Here is a 21,322-nt window from a genome sequence, read left to right as displayed (position 1 = left end):
GCAGTGGCCGGATCTCAGCTCACTGCAAGCTCCGCCTCCCGGGTTCACGCCATTCTCCTGCCTCAGCCTCCCGAGTACCTGGGACTACAGGCGCCCGCCACATCGCCCGGCTAGCTTTTTGTATTTTTTAGTAGAGACGGGGTTTCATCGTGTTAGCCAGGATGGTCTTGATCTCTTGACCTCGTGATCCGCCCGTCTCGGCCTCCCAAAGTGCTGGGATTACAGGCTTGAGCCACCGCGCCCGGCCCTGTCAAGATCTTAAATAGGTATTTAAGATCAGTCCACCGTTTCAGCTCATTTCTTTGTAAGATAAACAGATTACTATTGAATTGCTTAAAAAGTTGTATTACTGGTGGCAGTGGTAGGCACCCTGCAGGATGAAAACAGGCAGTTTCTCTGTAGTTCTTTGCAGAAAATGATCAGAGAAATGTTCTCAGCATTGTTTTATAAGTAACAATAGACTACATAAACATGTCGGCATATGCCTCAAGAGACTTTTTTTTTTTTTTTTGAGACAGAGTCTCGCTCTGTCGCCCAGGCTGGAGTGCAGTGGCGCCATCTTGGCTCACTGCAAGCTCCGCCTCCCAGGTTCACGCCATTCTCCTGCCTCAGCCTCCTGAGTAGCTGGGACTACAGATGCCCGCCACTACACTCGGCTAAATTTTTAATATTTTTAGTAGAGATGGGGTTTCACTGTGTTAGCCAGGATGGTCTTGATCTCTTGACCTCACGATCCGCCCGCCTCGGCCTCCCAAAGTGCTGGGATTACAAGCGTGAGCCACCACGACCGGCCTAAGAGACTTTTTAGGATAGATGCCCTCTAAATAAATTTTAGGTGATGAAAGAAAAATTATCCAGATAAAGTAGTTCCCTTTTATCTGAGGGGAACACCTTCCAAGGCCCCCAGTGGAGGCCTGACACCACCGAAAGTATTGAACTCTAAGTATACTATGTTTTTCCTATACATCCATACCTAAGATAAAGGTTAATTTATAAATTAGGCACAGCAAGAGATTAAGATAGAAAAGTTATAATACTGTAAGTTATGTGAATGTGGTCTTTCTCTCAAAATATCTTAATATTTTTTGACTATGGTTTGACCAAGGGTAAGAAACCATGGATAAGGGGGTAGCAACTGTATCAATACATATATTTTTTAAACTTTAGATGTGGGGGGGTCTCACTCTTCTGTCACCCAGGATGGACAGGAGGTAACTTGCTCTTATAAACTTTTAAGCTATGATACAGATGAGTCTGCTCTTAGGAAGCTTTGATTTTTAAAATTAATTCTAACCCAAACACAGCCACCCCCATATTCATTTTATATGGATGTATGTGTACAATAGACATTTTTTTCTTTGAAACAATCTTGCTCTGTTACCCAGGCTGGAGTGCAGCGTGCAATCTCAGCTCACTGCAGCCTCCACCCCTGGGTTCAAGCTATTCTCCTGCCTCAGCCTCCCAACTGAGGTGGGACTACAGGCGCCCACCACCACACCTGGCTAAGTTTTGTATTTTTAGTAGAGATGGGGTTTCAGCATGTTGGCCAGGCTGGTCTGGAACTCCTGACCTCAGGTGATCCACCCGCCTCGGCCTCCCAAAAGGGCTGGGATTACAGGCATGAGCCACCACATCTGGCCAGCATTTTTTTTTTTGAGATGGAGTCTTGCTCTGTCACCCGGGCTGGAGTGCAGTGGCCGGATCTCAGCTCACTGCAAGCTCCGCCTCCCAGGTTTACGCCATTCTCCTGCCTCAGCCTCCCAAGTAGCTGGGACTACAGGCGCCCGCCACCTTGCCCGGCTAGTTTTTTGTATTTTTTAGTAGAGACGAGGTTTCACCATGTTAGCCAGGATGGTCTCGATCTCCTGACCTTGTGATCCACCGTCTCGGCCTCCCAAAGTGCTGGGATTACAGGCTTGAGCCACCGCGCCCGGCCCATTTTTTATAAGATAGAACAAGTGAACAGCCACCCAGGCTTCTTTCAAAACAGTCCATCTCTTATTGCTTCTCTCAATCTCATCATACCATAATTACCACATTGTATGACAACTCTTAGAAAACAGGAGACATAGTTTTGAGGATGGTCATACAAGATTCTTCATATTTCAGTCAACTATTAGCTAAAGAAATAATTTGGAACTTCTTTTTCTGAGATGGAGTCTCGCTCTGTCACCCAGGCTGGAGTGCAGCGGTGCAATCTCGGCTCACTGCAAGCTCTGCCTCCCGGATTCATGCCATTCTGCTGCCTCAGCCTCCCAAGTAGCTGGGACTACCGACGCCCGCCACCAAGCTTGGCTAATTTTTTGTATTTTTAGTAAAGACAGGGTTTCACTGTGTTAGCCAGGATGGTCTCAATTGCCTGACGTTGTGATCTGCCCACCTCGGCCTCCCAAAGTGTTGGGATTACAGGCGTGAGTCACTGTGCCTGGCCATAACTTGAAACTTTGAGCTGAGTTGATTAGATACAGAGATTAAGAGCTGACCCACATCCTCCCTCATGTTAACTGTATTTAGGAAATTGTTTACCTCAATGTGCACCTTGAAATACGAATCCTGTGATTTACTCCCTACAAATGGGCAAATATATTTAGGAGATGTATTTCCCCACAGAGAATCATAATATGGGTTAGCATATTAAAAGGTCTAAGAAGTCTCAAAGTGAAAAAATCTGCTTAGTTTTGTTTAACCAAGTATACATGTCCAACATATTAGGCCAGAGACCTAATCATATCTCATGAGAACATTCTGGAAAATGTTGGCTTAATAAAGTGTGCATGAATCCATGTATGAATTAAATGCCAGACAATGCATTCCATGTGTCAAAAACAGGAGGCATAACTGACTCCTTTTAACAAGGTGTTGTGAGGGTGTTACAAAGGTTGTGATGGACTCAGTTTTGACGGGCCCATTTAACTTCGTTCAAATGCTCAACATAATGCTTCTGCAAATGCCTCAGTTATCTAGCAACCAAGGTGAAAGGCAGGGTGGCTTGGTGCAAATGAGGCCCTTCCACTGGAAAACCACGCAGAGGATATGGTCTGATGAGAGCAAATTATAGTAATGCCATCTACACGTGAAGAGGATAATAGACGGAGAGTTAAACATACCCATGTAGCATTTTTAAATTAAAAAAAAATTTTTTTTGACGGAGGCTTACTCTGTCACCAGGCTAGAGTGCAGTGGCACAATCTCAGCTCACTGCAACCTCCGCTTCCTGGGTTCAAGCGATTCTCCTGCCTCAACCTCCGAAGTAGCTGGGACTACAGGTGCGCATCACCACGCCCAGCTAATTTTTGTATTTTCAGTAGAGACAGGGTTTCACCACATTGGCCAGGATGGTCTTGATCCCTTGACCTCATGATCCACCTGCCTTGGCCTCCCAAAGTGCTGAGATTACAGGCGTGAGCCACTGCAACTGGCCCCATGTAGCATTTATAAACTATGAAGTCAAATGATCTCTTCCGCTGGAGAGATGGATGGTTAAGTATTTACGAAGCACAGAAATGGTTAATATGTTTTAAGAGGGAGAAAATACTGAGGTTTTGTAACTAAACGATGCATGAGATCAATTTTTTTTTTTTTTTTTCTTTTTGGAGACGGAGTCTCCCTCTGTCGCCCAGGCTGGAGTGCAGTGGCCGGATCTCAGCTCACTGCAAGCTCCGCCTCCCGGGTTTACGCCATTCTCCTGCCTCAGCCTCCCGAATAGCTGGGACTACAGGCGCCCGCCACCTCGCCCGGCTAGTTTTTTGTATTTTTTAGTAGAGACGGGGTGTCACCGTGTTAGCCAGGATGGTCTCGATCTCTTGACCTCGTGATCCGCCCGTCTCGACCTCCCAAAGTGCTGGGATTACAGGCTTGAGTCACCGCGCCTGGCCGAGATCAATATTAAGAATCATAAAGAACTTAGTTGAGAAGGGAAGACGCTTTTAGGGATGGGGAAGTATAGGTTCAGGTCTTATTGGAGAATTAACACAGAAACAGGTAGCTTTTGGGTGTCCTTAAAATACTCCCTTTTCCACTAGGTTCTAGATTCTAACATGCACATCTGTATAGCAAATAGTGTCTACTACACAGAAACCACCAGAAAATACCACCCCTACTCTTTTTTCTCTTTCTCTGCCCCGTAAGATCTGCAGGAATCCACACTAGTGGGTTTTACCTAGTTTTATAAACTAGCATATAAAACTAGTTTTCACTTTTATAAACTGTATGTGTTATCATCATCTTGAAGGCAGGCATGAAGCCTAGTGGCCAGCACCAACCCCTCTCCAGAAGTAGGCTGTGAACCTTGGGTCGGGAGGGGACACCTATCTCCTGCAGTCAAGACCTCTTTGCAGTGATCAGGAGATGAGCTTTCATATCTGCCAGCCTCCCACATCTATTTCCCTCTCTCTCTCTCTTTTTTTGAGACAGGGTCTTGCACTGTTGCCCAACCTGGACTGCAATGCAATGCAATCATGGCTCATTGCAGCCTCGACCTCTGGGCTCAAGTGATCCTTGCACCTCAGCCTCCTAAGCAGCTGTGCGCCACCATGCCTGGCTAATTTTTAATTTTTTGTAGAAACAGGGTCTCACTATATTGCTTGGACTGAATTCAGACTCCTGGCTTCAAGCAATCCTCTCGCCTCGGCCTCCCTAGGTGCTGGGATTACAGATGTGAGACACCAACTCCCGTCTTTCCCTCTCTTAACACAATCAAGTCCTATCTAGAAAACCACAAGAAAGCATAATTACCTGTGGAGTGAGATTGTGAAGAACCAGCCAGTAACTAGGACGAACTGAGCCACCATCACTCCAGGTAGAGGCTGTGAGCAACCAGAAAAATGGTTAGGAAGAGAAATAAAACAAAAATTCAAGAAAAGCCAAGAAGGAGAAAGATTTTCATGTAGCCCACATTTCTTCTCTGCTTTTATAAAATGTCTCTCTTTTCCACTGGACTCTGACCTTCTTTTTCTCTTCTATTGGTCCCTGACTCCTATGCATGACTTTTATGCATGATTTCCAAGACAATATTTCCCTCCCAGTGTTCTCGCTCTGCCATTTTTACTCACTCATTTTACCCCATCTGTCCCTTGGGAGTTCTTGGGTCCCTCTGCCTCATACTGACTGCGCCTTTCACTCAAGAGGTACCTTCTCCTCTACCAGAAGAAAAACCAGACAACCATGACTTCCTCTCTTGGGAAGACCTCTTGGTGTCTTCACCATCTGTGTTAACAAAAGCCCCTTGTGGATGAACAATGGCGCTCCTCTAGGCAGATCCTCCTCACCTGAGGCGAGCCGTGAGTCCTGTGTCCCCCACCCCCTGACTGATCGGGGTGCTGTGCTGCTCCAGGGAGATGATGGTTTGGGGTTGGTCAGACCAGGAGGTGGGCGGGGCAGCGGTGTAGTGTTCCTGGAGGAAATATGGTTTTTCCACATCTTGTTGGAGAGATGAGTGGGGTTGTGTCCTATGGGATCTGGGGACCATGTTGATTTGTAATCAGGGAACTTTGCTGTAAGAAGAGAAAATTAAGGAAGGAATAAGGTTAGACGGTTCACTTTTGTTGACAAATACACGAGTTTTATCTACATACACATAAATACATACACATTTATATTCTAAAACTAGTACACATTTCAAGCACAGCGATACAAAATAACACTGTTCTTAGAGCATAATGAACAGAAAATTTTCAGTGACTGCTACTCTGAATTGATACAATTAATAAGATAACCAATTCTCTACTGCTTTCTTAGCTAAAAATGACTTGAAAAGGAGGACACATGCAAGGAGAGTCTTCCTAAAGATCCCAGCTTCTGGGTAACAGTGAGAATGTGAACCCTAGCAGAATAAAGTATTCCATAAACAGTCATTGACTGAATGGGAAGTAATTAGTAAATTACGCTTGTCTTGTGCCTTGATCCAGCTTATTAGATATTGATGTTCAAACAGATTCTTTAAAAACAATCAAAAAATATTCACTAAGGGCTTACTATGCATATGGCACTAAATCAGTGCCGTGAGTAATATACATAATTATCCCCAAGAACCTTGCTCAAGCTCAGATGGGAAGACAGAAGAGATGAGCAACAGAAGTGGTGACCCCATCATCATCACGTATGTTCAATACGCAGAGGGGACCAAGAATGCTGGGCTTGCAGCAAAGGCTTTATAAAGACAGCTCTTGAAGGATTTACACAAATGGATGGGCACAAAGAAACAGGAATGTGTAAACCAAGGTTCAACATCAACTCTCTCTGTATAGAATATGTTCCCCCCCAATTTTGGTTGAACAGTCCACAGGGGCAGAGAGGTAAAGAAGGTTATAAAGGTAGGCTGGGGACTGATTAAGATATTATTAGGAGTTTTTGCAATGGATTCAGCAGGGAGTGTTTAAACTACTGTGATAGTAAATAGAATGGAACAGAAGGAATAGATATTTGAAATATGATTGCAGAATAAATCACTACGGAGAAATCTTAACTGCCTGGATCCAGGGATTGAGAGAGAGAGGAAAGAGGAAGAAAATACTGAGGTTTTGTAACTAAATGATGCATGAGATCATAATTTTTCTTTTTTTTTTTTTGAGACGGAGTCTCGCTTTGTCGCCCAGGCTAGAATGCAGTGGCGTGATCCCGGCTCACTACAAGCTCCACCTCCTGGGTTCACGCCACTCCCCACCCAGCCTCAGTCTCCTGAGTAGCTGGGACTACAGGCACCTACCACCATGCCCAGCTAATTTTTTTTTTTTTTTTTTGTATTTTCAGTAGAGACGGGGTTTTACCGTGTTAGCCAGGACGGTCTTGATCTCCTGACCTTGTGATCCACCTGCCTCGGCCTCCCAAAGTGCTGGGATTACAGGCGAGAGCCACTGCACCCAACCGAGATCATTAAGAAACATAAAGAACTGAGTGGAGAAGAAAAGACACTTTTGGGGGTGGGAAAGTACAGGTTCAGTTTTAGACAAGTCTGAGGTGATTCTTGGGCCATCTCTCAGATGAATTTTCAACTGCTGGAAAAAGATATATAGTTCAATCTGAGATATGGGCATTTATAGGTGTAAAAGAGATGGGTAATCAGAGTAAGTTCTTACATGTAAAAGAAATCTTACAAAAGTATAATGTAAGGTGGTGGTTCAAAACCTGGAATATTGAGATGTCTCCTTTACATACTTGCTCAGAACTGAGGCAAGTTATATCAGCTCTCAGAACCTCACTCAGTTTCTTTATCCACAAAAGAGCGATAACAACAGGACTTACTCATAGCCTTTGGTGAAGGTAAAATAAAAATTCATGTGGAAGGTTTAGCATGATGCCTGGCCTGCGGGATCACTCAGTGAGTGGTAGGTTATTGTTGCAATACTGATAGGACGCAGAGGTGGGAAGAAAAACAAGACAATCTGCAGCCCACTAGCCTGCCGCGTCTTCGTAGGTGGATAAAGGTATGCTTTATTTGCTTTTACCTGAGCAAAGCATGGAAGTCATAATGACTTTAACAGCTTAAGGTCTGACTTGTGCAAACTGAAGGTGCCAATTACCAATATGTCTACCAACCAGTAAGGCACTATGCTCAGTGAGTGACCTCAAAGCCTTTATTATATCCACTAACTTTTCCATTTCCTAATGTCTTTCAAAAAAACATGAGGAACTTACCAAAAGATACTAAAATTAATCAAGGTTGTTTTGTTTTTTTTTTATTTTCCTTTGGCCATCTGCCCTTAGCCTTTGTCTATAAGTGAGAGGATTTTTAGAGAAAAGCCAGCTATAATTGGCTACCTTAGGAATAATAACCTGGCCTTAACTGGTTCTTCTCATGACCCTTGACTTCCTAGCAGCCTTGGTAAAAGAGAAGCATGTTGGCCGGGTGCGGTGGCTCATGCCTGTAATCCCAGCACTTTGGGAGGCCAAGGCGGGCAGATCATGAGGTCAAGAGATCGAGACCACAGTGAAACCCCATCTCTACTAAAAATACAAAAAATTAGCCGGGCGTGGTGGTGAGCGCCTATAGTCCCAGCTACTCGGGAGGCTGAGGCAGGAGAAAGGCACGAACCCGGGAGGCGGAGCTTGCAGTGAGCCGAGATCGCACCACTGCACTCCAGCCTGGGCGACAGAGCGAGACTCCATCTCAAAAAAAAAAAGAGAAGCATGTGTGTCATCAGGACATGACTACAGCCCTCTGGATATGCCAGCTCATCCCAAAGTTGTATCTGGCTCATCCTTCCTGAGACTAGAAGTTCCTCAAAGATATAGCAAATAGAAAAGGGTGCGCTTCCATCTATACTGACCTATGCTACTCAACTTCTCTAAGAGTATACCTTACGAAATACATGCCAATTTCCTTTATAAAAGGGAACCTGATGAAAAAGTGCTAACCAAAGGGAAACTAAAACTTCACACTCATACCTGAAGTGCTATGAACGTTGGTAAAGGAGTTGTCAGAGGCACTGTAGGGCCAGGCACCAGGTGAAGGCAGCGAGGTGTTGAGGGAAGAATTAGACCCTTGGGTAACAAAGAAGAAGAAGAAAATACTGAAGATAAATGTCAGTATAACCAGGGAAACCTTGAGAGTATTTTATTTAAACTTCAATAGATTGGAGGACAAAATATGTCTAACAAATAAATGTGAAAAGCAATATTCTTACATTTTTTGGTTAAACTTTTAGGTACCAGCAAGTACAAATGAAGTCACAAACTGACAACTATGAAAATGCTGGGTGTTGAATATATAAGAGATGCTTCGCTCAAGTACCTGTGGTGTTATCCCGCAGCAGTTGGTGGTCAGTATCTACAATGGGAGATGTGGCTGTACCCCCCAGCACACTTCCTGGGGTGACATAGGGGTCAGATTCAGGGTCAATGTTTTGGATACCTTTCCATGGCACTCCTGGTTGGAATTCTGAGACAAGGAAAACAAATATTAGAGAAGAAAGGTTGTTTTAAAAAAAATGATAATAGTACTTTTTTGATATAAGAAATGGGTCTGTGAAAAGTATAAATACTGAATTTATTGTCTCTTAGATTTTCATCACAAAATTAAGGGAAAAAAAATCAGCATGAACATACACTCTTGCCAACGGCACCTTTGTGTTACCACACTGTCTATGGTAGTGAACTGGAAGCCACAGCTCATCACAGCCTGGCCCCGGTAACCTGATCCTCCTGCTCCCAGGAGACTTCAGGGCTGAAGGCAGGGGAGGCAGGAGTAAGGACTCCGGTGTTCACAAGAATTATCCAAGCATCTAGGCCACGAGCTGGTGAAAATATGGGCTAGAGATCAGTGGTCTTTCTCACTTTCCTTACCAGATGTTGGCCAAAATGCAAAAAATGTAACACAAATGATATTGCTACATAAAATGTCCAGGGATAACCAACAGGGATAATTTAGCTTAGCAAGAGAAAGCCTAGAATATACACGAGAGCTCAGAATTTTTCTAGTGGTCAATTTAAATCATTTTAAAATTTTAAAGCTGTGTGACAGAATAAACTTCTATTTTCCAAATCGTGAAGAGAAAGAGCAATGTGTACCATATATGAACAATCTGCATTATACAATTCTACTTTGGCTGGGCACGGTGGCTCACGCCTGTAATCCCCGCATTTTGGGAGGCTGAAGTGGGCGGATAACCTGAGGTCAGGAGTTCAAGACTAGCCTGCCCAACATGGCAAAACCCCGTCTCTACTAAGCATACAAAAAATTAGCCAGGCATGGCGGCAGGCATCTGTAATCTCAGCTACTCGGGAGGCTGAGGCAGGAGAATCACTTGAACCCGGGAGGCAGAGCTTGCAGTGAAGCGAGATCGCACCACTACACTCCAGCCTGGGCAACAAGAGCGAAACTCCATTAAAAAAAAAATTCTACTTTAATAAAATGAAACTATACATATTCATATTACAAATATGCATGCACAGAAAGAGGTCTAGGAGGACATATATTTATGGAATTACTGATTTTAATTTTTGCTTTATTAAATGTTCCCATTTTTCTATCATGAGAATAGATTACTATATCCAACAAAAGAGGAGAGAAAGAAAAATATTAACAAATAATCTCATTGCAATCACTACTGCATACCTACAGCCTAACTGATAATAAATACTTGCCTAAGAACTAACAGATCAATTCAACAGACACTTCAAAAGAACCCATGTTACAAGGCATCCTATGCATGGGACGAATGCCAAGTCCCAGCTACAATGTCACTTATCCCCAGATTCCCCATCTAATGAAAATCTTCTGTCTTCCCATAGCACATGCCTTGCTTCTAACAATTACTGAATGAAAAAATGAAAGCAAGTACCTTAGTAACATGAGTCACAAAAGCAATGTATTCTGAACCTGAAACTCACAATTACAAAACAAATGCTATCCTGGAAAAGCATTTCCTGGACAATACCTGGAGGCCAGCTGGCATTGCTGGATTTACTTCCGATTTTATTTGTTGGTGGAGATTTGGCAGGTAACCAGCTATCACCAGCAGGACCCGTATGGCCACCCAGTGTGTCACCAGGGATGATATCAAACTGGTTGTACGGTGACCCTCCCCGGGTCTTACCAGGGGCCACTATAGCGCCTGAAGAAAAGAGAGGATATTAAATCATCCAGAATAACTCCTATGAATAGAACTTGTCTATTTTTTATTCATTGGAATGCAAACAAACAGTCTTCTGAAGCTGATGGAGTATATACAAACAGCACTGGAATAAGAGGTTGCATTCGAGACTCAGCACATAATTACTAAGCAGCATGTCTAACAAGTCATTTTGCCTCTCTGAGCCTCTCAGGTCCTCACTTAGCCACACAGGATTGTTCTAATGCTCGAATGTTCCTTTCAGTTTTAAAATTCCACGGTCTTAGGAAATGAATGAAACGTTCACATACGAGGAATCTGACCATTATCCCTAGTTTCTATGCTAGCGACTCAAGAGTGAGAAATGGGGAAAATTCTAACAATTTGTAGCACATAAGAAGGTTTTAAATAAATTTCTACTGATGCTACCCACCCAGGTTCTTAAGGGCTGGCTGATCAGGCTTAGATTAGCTGGAAGCAGCAGTGTAAACAGAGAGTCCACTGGAGGGAAAAGCATCTGCAATTACTTTAAATTCCAACGCAATGAGATGGAATTCCCGCCCAGGGTCTTTGCCAGCACAAGACCAGCAATGAACTCTGCAGCTCGGGGATTCATGGCCTCACACATGAAGAACAGCAAATCCTTTGTAACTGGTTTCCTGAGAGCACTTCAGTGGTTTTGTCGGTGCCCCCATCGTGCATTTTTATATGCTAGGGGCAGGAAAAGAATTAAAAGCTTAAAATTGCCTTGAACTAACAAAACATGCATTTTAAATAAAACTTTAGGTGTCAGTGAGATACCAGTCTACTTCTCAAATGAATTTTATATATGGTATTGGGTCACTTGATCTATTCTTAGGATGCTGCTTGTGAAGGGATAAAATTATTTCCAGGGTGATGCAGCCTAATGGGATTATTATCAAAACTATCTCCATGCTCAGCTAAGAGGACATTTACTTTTCTGGAGCCACTGACAAATCTGGCTCAGAGGCGCACTGTGGTGAAGCAGTGGAAAATGAAAAGCTCAATTACTTTGGGGATTGCTAAGGAGATGGGAAAACATGATCTATAAGCTCTAAAAAGGCAAGTAGAGATTTTGCCTTCGAGATACCCTCTCACATGCCATTTCATATTTATTATCATGCACCTATCATGTCTTTGGGGACAAGGGGACCTGGTGAATCGTCAGCCTAAGGAAGCACTGAAAGCGCCCAAAGCTATAGATGACAGTGGGCTTATTCAGTCCACAAACAGATTTTACAATTTCAATAAATCACTTTTGACTTCATGCCATGAAACCAAACGATAATGCTCAGAGATGGCAGGAAGAGAGCTCCACGTGGCTATTTCACCGGCCTCCTGGATGGGCTTATTAAAGAGTGGTTTATGAAGGAAACCTGAAAGGCTTCAGACTGAATGACTTGGCTGGAGCTGAGGCCTGCCAGGGCGCTGCAGCAGGAACAGCCAGACACCTATTTATACTTGGTTCTCATGGATACAGTTAAGTCCAAGTGAATTACTGTCAAATGAAACAAACACTGAAACAAAGGCTGAAGGAAGGTTCTGAGACCTTTTATCTGTTTTACGGGAAATGGAGAAGCCCTTACAGAGAGAAATTGAGAGGAAAAGCCGACCAACATCACCACCAAAGCCTGCAATGCCCTTCAACGCTGACCTGCAGACATTGTAATTCACATAGAACAAGAAACTTTGTGGAAAGTTCCAATCTCAGTATTATGATCTATTAGTCATCTTTCGGAGATTAAAAGACAGGAAATTTTTAAAAAGCTGATAAACTTAATATGGTTCAAACAACCAACAAGATAGGTATTATTACGATCCCCTGCTCCGCAAAACAAAGCAAAACAAACTCAATAAGCTGACTCTGTTCCCTCAGCCAACTTATTAGGGTTTCACCTTGGTGGGTGCCCAAGTTCACTGCTACCACCCTCAATCATGGTAGCTGAAAAATTCTGCTCTCTTTAATTAGAGCTAGCACTTTATATTTCTTGTATTTCAACATACACATGACTGTGACCTTCCTCCACAGGCAATCACAGGATTCAGGAGGAAAAGAACACCAAGTTCTGTACTTCAAAACAGTATTATAGAATGTTTCATCAAGACCTGATGTGAGTTGGGGGCTCTAGCTTTCAGTGCTTCTCTTACCATTTTTGTGCATATTGGCTTCCTGTGTGGCTACAGAGGGCAGCCCCTCCATCATGGAGGTCCACTGTTTAAAGCGAGACTCAGTTCCAGCCTCTTTCCCACCAACCATGCCATAGTCCATGCCGCCAGAGCTGAAGCCTAAAAAGGAGAAGACCACATTTTATAAGTCTCTAGCATCAGTACCAAGAGTTCTGAAGCACAGCCCACGAATGCCTTCAAGTGTCATTCAAAGACTGATTCACAGAGTTTCTCCACTCAGAAACAGGTATTTTTGATTCCAAGCTTTGATCTAGGCTCTTACTCACTAAGTAAGTGATGTCTCCCTGTGAAGGTGTGAAGACATGTATGACTGTCGTTGATTAGGTCTGTCTCAGTGCATTCCTGCAGGCCCTTTTTCATTTAGCTGGTATTTGTGCCAGACAGGATGCTGGGGCCAGCCACTCTCCAACTGAGATGGAGAAGACTACATCCAGCCAATGTAGTGCAACAGCAGTGACAGAGCTGTAGTCAGGGTATCTTGGGGGAGGAAAGGCTTTGCAGAAGGAACATGTGATCTAGGGCCTAAGGTAGCTATTTGGGGAAGTCAAGCAAACCAAGTACAAAGCTCTGACTCTTGATAACCAAGTGTGTTTAGGGAATGGTCACGTTCAAATGACTCCAATGTTTAGCTAACTCTGGGATGAAGTGAGGCAGAGAGTGCTGGGGGATGGGGAGAAATGAAGAGTCGTGTCATGTAGGGTCTTTATGTATTAGGCCAAGGAGTTGGGACCTTTTTTTTCTCTAGGACAACAGGACAGTGAACATTTTAAGCATGTTAGAGGATAACTAGTTGTATTTTAGGAAGAGAATTGGCAGCCTGAGAGTGGGGTGGGTGGAGGTCAGGGCAAATCAGAAAGAAAAATTTGAAAGTAGTCTTTTTTTTTTTGAGATGGAGTCTCGCTCTGTTGCCCAGGCTGGAGTGCAGTGGCCGGACCTCAGCTCACTGCAAGCTCCGCCTCCCGGGTTTACGCCATTCTCCTGCCTCAGCCTCCTGAGTAGCTGGGACTACAGGCACCCGCCACCACGCCTGGCTAATTTTTGTATTTTTAGTAGAGACGGTGTTTCGCCATGTTAGCCACGATGGTCTCGATCTCCTGACCTTGTGATCCACCTGTCTCGGCCTCCCAAAGTGCTGGGATGACAGGCATGAGCCACCGTGCCCGGCCGGAAAGTAGTCTTTAAGCAATGAGGAAGACCCCAAAGCTTGAGTAGGTGGGTAGTTCGAGATTCTGAGTTCACTTTGCCATGAGCCCCAGGTAAACCTCAGGGGAAGAGTCTCCGTGGGTAACGTTTTCCCACTTCAGAGCTGGAGAGCCGGAAGTCACACAGCACAGCTGGATGATGGAGTCTAACAGGGTCCATCATTCATTTGGGTCAGAATGTATGTGACACCTGTTCATAAAAACTCTCAAAAAAGTAAAATAAAGGACTAAAATGATGAAACGGGACAAAAATGAGAAGGAGCCACATGGAGCACAGAGCAGCAGCACAAGCGCAGGCATCCCAGGGAGGCAAGCAAGGCTCCCACTATGGCAGAGCCAAGCTTCTCTGCCCTGAGATGTACAACTCTAGCCAGACCAGACTCCACACTATACCCATAAAGGGCCCTCAATTTCCATCTATTCAAGTCCCACTAAGGGCCCAGGTTGTGTTTTTCCTCCCCTGTGCTTATCCTAGTTGTCTGGGATAGTTTTATGAACACATAATAAATCAAATAAAAGTTGAATACCTTCCTGACCCATGTGAAAAATGTTGCTATTTATATAAAGAACAGTGTTCTTCCACACTTTGTAACTCAATTTACTAGTTCAAGATGACTTGGGGGGGGAGCAGAAATCTTTAGAATGAGATGAAAATATTTCAAATGAAATTATTATTATTATTATTTTGGAGACGGAGACTCTGTCACCCAGGCTGGAGTGCAGTGGCGCGATCTCGGCTCACTGCAACCTCCACCTCCTGGGTTCAAGCAATTCTCCTGCCTCAGCTTCCCGAGTAGCTGGGACTACAGGCGCACTGCAGCCATGCCCAGCTAATTTTTTGTATTTTTAGTAGAGATGGGTTCTCACCGTTACCTAGTCTGGTCTCGAACTCCTGAGCTCAGGCAATCTGCCCATCTTGGCCTCCCAAAGTGCTGGGATTACAGGCATCAGCCACCGTGCCTCGCCTTAATATTATTATTATTATTATTATTATTTTTGAGACCAAGTCTCGCCCTGTCGCCCGGGCTGGAGTGCAGTGGCCAGATCTCAGCTCACTGCAAGCTCCGCCTCCCGGGTTTATGCCATTCTCCTGCCTCAGCCTCCTGAGTAGCTGGGACTACAGGCGCCCACCACCTCGCCCGGCTAGTTTTTTGTATTTTTTAGTAGAGACGGGGTTTCACCGTATTAGCCAGGATGGTCTCGAACTCCTGACCTCGTGATCCGCCCGTCTCGGCCTCCCAAAGTGCTGGGATTACAGGCTTGAGCCACCGCGCCCGGCCAATATTATTATTACTTTTTTTTTTTTTTTTTTGAGACGGAGTCTTGCTCTGTCGCCCGGGCTGGAGTGCAGTGGCCGGATCTCAGCTCACTGCAAGCTCCGCCTCCTGGGTTTTTACGCCATTCTCCTGCCTCAGCCTCCGGAGCAGCTGGGACTACAGGCGCCCGCCACCTCGCCCGGCTAGTTTTTATTTTGTATTTTTAGTAGAGACGGGGTTTCACCGTGTTAGCCAGGATGGTCTCGATCTCCTGACCTCGTGATCCGCCCGTCTCGGCCTCCCAAAGTGCTGGGATTACAGGCTTGAGCCACCGCGCCCGGCCCTATTACTATTATTATTATTTTTTAGATGGAGTCTCGCTCTGTCGCCCAGGCTAAAGTGCACTGGCACAATCTCGGCTCACTGCAAGCTCCGCCTCCTGGGTTCACGCCATTCTGCCTCAGCCTCCCCAGTAGCTGGGACTACAGGCGCCGGCCACCACGCCTGGCTAATTTTTTGTATTTTTTTTAGTAGAGATGGGGTTTCACCATGTTAGCCAGGATGCTCTCGATCTCCTGATCTCGTGATCCAGCTGCCTCGGCCTCCCAAAGTGCTGGGATTACAGGCGTGAGCCACCATGCCCAACCTATTATTATTATTTTTTTAAAAGAAGAGTTGGAGGCATTTTTTTCTTTTTTTCATCCTAGATAGCAGAAATGTCATTAGACTGGAGGGCAAGGAACAAAGGTTTTCTCTGACATAGACTTAATGGCCTAAGCAGGTTGCTCCTTGGGTAAATTACACTTCTGCCTTTGAAAAAACCAGGCCAAGGTGCTTGGATTCCAGGCCACCTGAAAGCTCAGTTCTTTTTTTTTTTTTTTTTTTTTTTGAGACGGAGTCTGGTTCTGTCGCCCAGGCTGGAGTGCAGTGGCCGGATCTCAGCTCACTGCAAGCTCCGCCTCCTGGTTTCAGGCCATTCTCCTGCCTCAGCCTCCCGAGTAGCTGGGACTACAGGCACCTGCCACCTCGACCGGCTGTTTTTTTGTATTTTTTAGTAGAGATGGGGTTTCACCGGGTTAGCCAGGATGGTCTCGATCTCCTGACCTCGTGATCCGCCCGTCTCGGCCTCCCAAAGTGCTGGGATTACAGGCTTGAGCCACCGCGCCCAGTTCTAATCAATCATTGAGAAAGAGCTTTTGGAAATAACCTAGGTTTCTGGCAAAGATTAAAAAGAATGCTAGCATTATTAAGAAGAGGAAGAACCATTCCTTACACGTTAATTTCTTTGAAGTTACTCTAAAATTTCTGTAAAACCCATAGTAAATTAAATTTCTTTTCTTTCTTTCTTTCTTTCTTTCTTTTTTTTTTTTTTTGAGACGGAGTCTCGCTCTGTCGCCCAGGCTCAAGTGCAGTGGCACAATCTCGGCTCACTGCCACCTTTGCCTCCGGGTTTAAGCGATTCTCCTGCCTCAGCCTCCAGAGTAGCTGGGACTACAGGTGCCCGCCACCACACCCAGCTGATTTTTTGTATTTTTAGTAGAGACAGGGTTTCATCATGTTAGCCAGGATGGTCTCAATCTCCTGACCTCGTGAGCTGCCCACCTCAGTCTCTCAAAGTGCTGGGATTACAGGCGTGAGCCACCGTGCCTGGTCAGTGAATTACATTTCTTTAATTTCAACTGCTTAGAGTTCTTTTGGCGACAAATGAAATGCAGAAAATTAAAGAGTTATAGAAAAAGGGCAAAAAAAGAAAAAAAAGAGAAAAAGAAGAGGAAAGAAGGAAAGAAAAAGAATGAGAGAAAGAAAAAGAGAAAGAAAAAGTTAAGCACGCAAGGAAAGAGCTCAGCAGCTCCAAGAACCTTAGAGAAACGGTCACTTTTCTCATTAGAGACTTGGGGATCAAGTATCACCACAGTAGGGCAGTCTCAGCACTGCCTCACTAGGTTTGGTCAGGAAAAATAATCCAAGGGGTCAGAGAAAGAATAGGTGAGAAAATTGCCTTGAAAGGGTCAATCTACAAACCCCAAAGTATAAGAGGAAAAAATCAGGCGAAGATGTACATAATTTTCTTTGATGTCACGTAGTAAGCGGCATGACACTAGGATATGGAGTGTGTCTGATGGATTTGATGGAAGGAATTCTGGGACACTGTGCTCTAGTGGCTGCATTAACAAAGAAGAGACAGTGCTTTGCTAGTGACCTTTGGCTATTTACAAGCTATCATACCTCTAAACCCAAGAAAATACTGACTTTATTGTACTTTCCACTATAGCAAAACCAAATTTCCTCAGTCCACCAAGTGGTTTCCCTGAAATTTCCAGCCCACAAACAGAAAGCTTTAGCTCAAATTAAGCCATTTAGTTAAGTTCAATGAATATTTATGGACAATCTATTCTGTGCCAGGCCTTGTTGTTAGGAGCTGAGGTACAAGCAGAGATAAGACATGCCCCTTGCCTATCACCTGCTTTTATCATTCATGCAAGGACAACCCTTTGCCTGCCTCATCTGTCCTTGCCAGAATTACTCTCTCTCATCTTCACACACCCTAATTCATGGTCTGTTCATGACTAACATTTGGCTCCATTCTTACATCCTTGAGGAAATGCTCTTAAATTAACTTGTCCTTACACTGATCTTGCCTTCACTCTGTTTGCAGTTCTGTTTTCTTCTCTTTTTACTATACATTAAAAAGCAAACTAGTTTCTATAACTATAATTATTTTTTAAAAATCATCCATAATTGGCCATCCTAACACAACTGTTCTAAGTCCATGTCCACGTGTACACCTGGTATCAACACAATAATTGCAGCATAGATACAATTACTCTTCTGTCATTTTTATAATCTCCAATATTTATACAGCTTTACTTTTCACAGGTATATACCAAATAAATATTACAAATTTTGACAAATTTTAAACATAAAAAGTGAAATTTTATCAGAAATGCATATTCTAAGAAGATGAATCACTTTGTTTCTAAATGAGTTCAGATATCCACGGTAACCGAGACTCCTGACTATAATGAGAGTTTTCTCTACTATCTTATTTTAAATTTCTTTGTTGACATGAAGCACTAAGAAATCTTACTCATATAAGTAAGTAGATGGGAACAGAAGGAGTCTTGTTATAACATGAATTACTTCTCCGCATTTCTTTTAAAGTATATGTTCTCTCCCCTAGCCCAATAACATAGATACTAAAATATAATTTTTAGACAGGTCATTATCACCAACAATGCAACTAGGTATTCTTTCTCTCTCTCTCCCTCTCTCACTCTCCACCTCGGCCTCCCAAAGTGCTGGGATTACCAGACATGAGCCACTGCACTCAGCCTCAATTAGGTGTATTTTCAATTTTGCTAAAAGGACAGAATTAGAAACCATCTATTTTACAAAAGAATCAATAAGGATTAGTTAAGCGGTCATTAGTCATTCAAATTCTTAATTTTGAGGCAATGTAACAAAGAGGCTTTATCAAGACATTTTTTTTTTTTTTGAGACGGAGTCTTGCTCTGTTGCCCAGGCTGGAGTGCAGTGGCCGGATCTCAGCTCACTGCAACCTCCGCCTCCCGGGTTCACGCCATTCTCCCGCCTCAGCCTCCTGAGTAGCTGGGACCACAGGCGCCCGCCACCTCGCCCGGCTAATTTTTTGTATTTTTAGTAGAGACGGGGTTTCGCCGTGTTAGCCAGGATGGTCTCGATCTCCTGACCTCGTGATCCGCCCGTCTCGGCCTCCCAAAGTGCTGGGATTACAGGCTTGAGCCACCGCGCCCGGCCTATCAAGACATATTAATAAACTTTCAATTATTCTTGCTATTCTTTCACCCAGAGGTATCCTTTTTAGTTCAACATACTTAGCATCAGGAAAACTGAAATACTGTTCATTTCATTACATCTTTGGCATTTTATTAGAAAAAAAATTTTAATTTCTATATATGCTTTAAATATATTTTCATCAAATAATCTATTCAAAACAGGCAGCCAAATCTAACTGTCAGTCCTAAAATGTATTCTTCAATTCAAATAAATGTAATCAGGCTAACTAAGGAAAAAAATTTTTATTTTTGAGATGGAGTCTTGCTCTGTTGCCAGGCTGGAGTGCAATGACATGATCTCAGCTCACCGCAACCTCTGCTGCCTGGGTTCAAGCTATTTTCCTGCCTCAGCCACCCGAGTAACTGGGATTACAGGTGCATGCCACCACGTCCAGTTAATATTTTGTATTTTTAGCAGAAACGGGGTTTCACCCTGTTGGAGGCTGGTCTTGAACTCCTGACCTCAAGTGATCTGCCCTCCTCGGTCTCCCAAAATGCTAGGATTACATATATGAGCCACCGTGCCCAGTCAGGAAAATTGTAAGTGAAATAAATGACAAAACACATCTATCTTATAAGGCAGATTATAAATGGTCAGGTCACAATTAAAATGAGACCTGGCCGGGCACGGTGGCTCGAGCCTGTAATCCCAGCACTTTGGGAGGCCGAGATGGGCGGATCACGAGGTCAGGAGATCGAGACCATCCTGGCTAACATGGTGAAACCCCGTCTCTACTAAAATATACAAAAAACTAGCCGGGCGAGGTGGCGGACGCTGTAGTCCCAGCTACTCGGGAGGCTGAGGCAGGAGAATGGCATGAACCCGGGAGGCGGAGCTTGCAGTGAGCTGAGATCCGGCCACTGCACTCCAGCCTGGGCGGCAGAGCCAGACTCTGTCTCAAAAAAAAAAAAAAAAAAAAAAAAAAGAGATCTAATAATATTTATTTATCTATTGTTTAAGAAGTTAACAAATACAGAAACAAGCTAATAAGTCAATATTTCTCTTTAATATGGAATAATATAATGCACAGCTAAATTTACAAGTTACTTCTGAAACAGGAGTATGACAAAAATCATAAAATTTCTTCAGTAAATGTGTATATATGTGTATGCTTAACTCTGATCCTTTAGCCGTTTGAAATAAGAATCGGCCGGGTGCGGTGGCTCACGCCTGTAATCCCAGCACTTTGGGAGGCCACAGCAGGTGGATCACCTGAGGTCAGGAGTTCAAGATCAGCCTGACCAACATAGTGAAACTCCATCTCTACTATACAAATATTAACTGGGAGTGGTGGCGTGTGCCTGTGATCCCATCTACTCAAGAGGCTGAGGCAGGAGAATCGCTTGAACCAGGGAGGTGGAGGTTGCAGGAGGTGGAGGTTGGGCAGCAGAGTGAGACTGCCTCAAAAAAAAGAAGGAAATCCAGCATAGGACACCTTTGTTAGTAATCAAGGGAGGCTCCCCCATGTTTGGTACCCTGGTGTTCTTTAGCCCAGATGAGCACAGAGCTGACCTTCTTCTGTATCAAGTGCAAGAAAAGTTATTTCGAATTTAAGTCAGTTATCAGGCAGATCATCTTTAAGAATGAAAACAGTTGGTGGAAGCTGAGGATCTACAAAGTAATTCCGTTAAAACACCCAGATCAAGAACACCTTGAAGTCTTTGCTCACCCCCTGCACGTGCAGTAGGAGGATCACGGGGTTGGCGCATAATCAGCCGCTGTCATTTGTCCAGGGTCACACTGTCACCTAGAACCAGCAATTTCATGTCTTCCCAACTCTTTTTTTTTTTTTTGAGATGGGGGTCTCACTCTGTCACCCAGGTGGGAGTGCAGTGGCGCAATCTGAGATTACTACAACCTCCACCTCCCTGGTTCAAATGATTCTCCTGCCTCAGCCTCCCCAGTAGCTGGGATTACAGGTGTGTGTCACCACGCCCGGCTAATTTTCGTAATTTTTTTTTTTTTTGAGACGGAGTCTCGCTCTGTTGCCCAGGCTGGAGTGCAGTGGCGCGATCTCGGCTCACTGCAAGCTCCGCCTCCCGGGTTCACACCATTCTCCTGCCTCAGCCTCCTGAGTAGCTGGGACTACAGGCACCGGCCACCATGCCCAGCTAATTTCTTTTTGTATTTTTAGTAGGGACGGGGTTTCACCGTGTTAGCCAGGATGGTCTCGATCTCCTGACCTCGTGATCCGCCTGCCTCTGCCTCCCAAAGTGCTGGGATTACAGGCATGAGCCACCGCACCCAGCAATTTTTGTCTTTTTAGTAGGGATGGGGTTTCACTATGTTGGCC

The 21,322-nt window shown here is 44.3% G+C and overlaps 1 protein-coding gene across 11 annotated transcripts in view; it reads right to left on the bottom strand.

The window, feature by feature from the left end:
* Positions 1–21,322, bottom strand: part of TNRC6B (trinucleotide repeat containing adaptor 6B) — a 289,062-nt gene that overhangs the window by 16,242 nt on the left and 251,498 nt on the right. For all 11 annotated transcript variants that reach the window (XM_026448465.1, XM_026448460.1, XM_026448456.1 and 8 more), the window contains 6 exons: positions 12,717–12,854; positions 10,374–10,550; positions 8,729–8,875; positions 8,383–8,478; positions 5,268–5,492; positions 4,735–4,805 (listed from right to left, as the gene is read on the bottom strand). In XM_026448465.1, the coding sequence (XP_026304250.1) occupies positions 4,735–4,805; positions 5,268–5,492; positions 8,383–8,478; positions 8,729–8,875; positions 10,374–10,550; positions 12,717–12,854 (854 nt within the window). The remainder of the gene's footprint in view (positions 1–4,734; positions 4,806–5,267; positions 5,493–8,382; positions 8,479–8,728; positions 8,876–10,373; positions 10,551–12,716; positions 12,855–21,322) is intronic.

The sequence above is a fragment of the Piliocolobus tephrosceles genome, chromosome 19, assembly GCF_002776525.5.
Source record: "Piliocolobus tephrosceles isolate RC106 chromosome 19, ASM277652v3, whole genome shotgun sequence".
NCBI lineage: Eukaryota > Metazoa > Chordata > Mammalia > Primates > Cercopithecidae > Piliocolobus > Piliocolobus tephrosceles.
The sequence above is the reverse complement of the archived record's forward strand: the minus strand, read 5'-3'. Positions and strand labels throughout refer to the sequence as shown.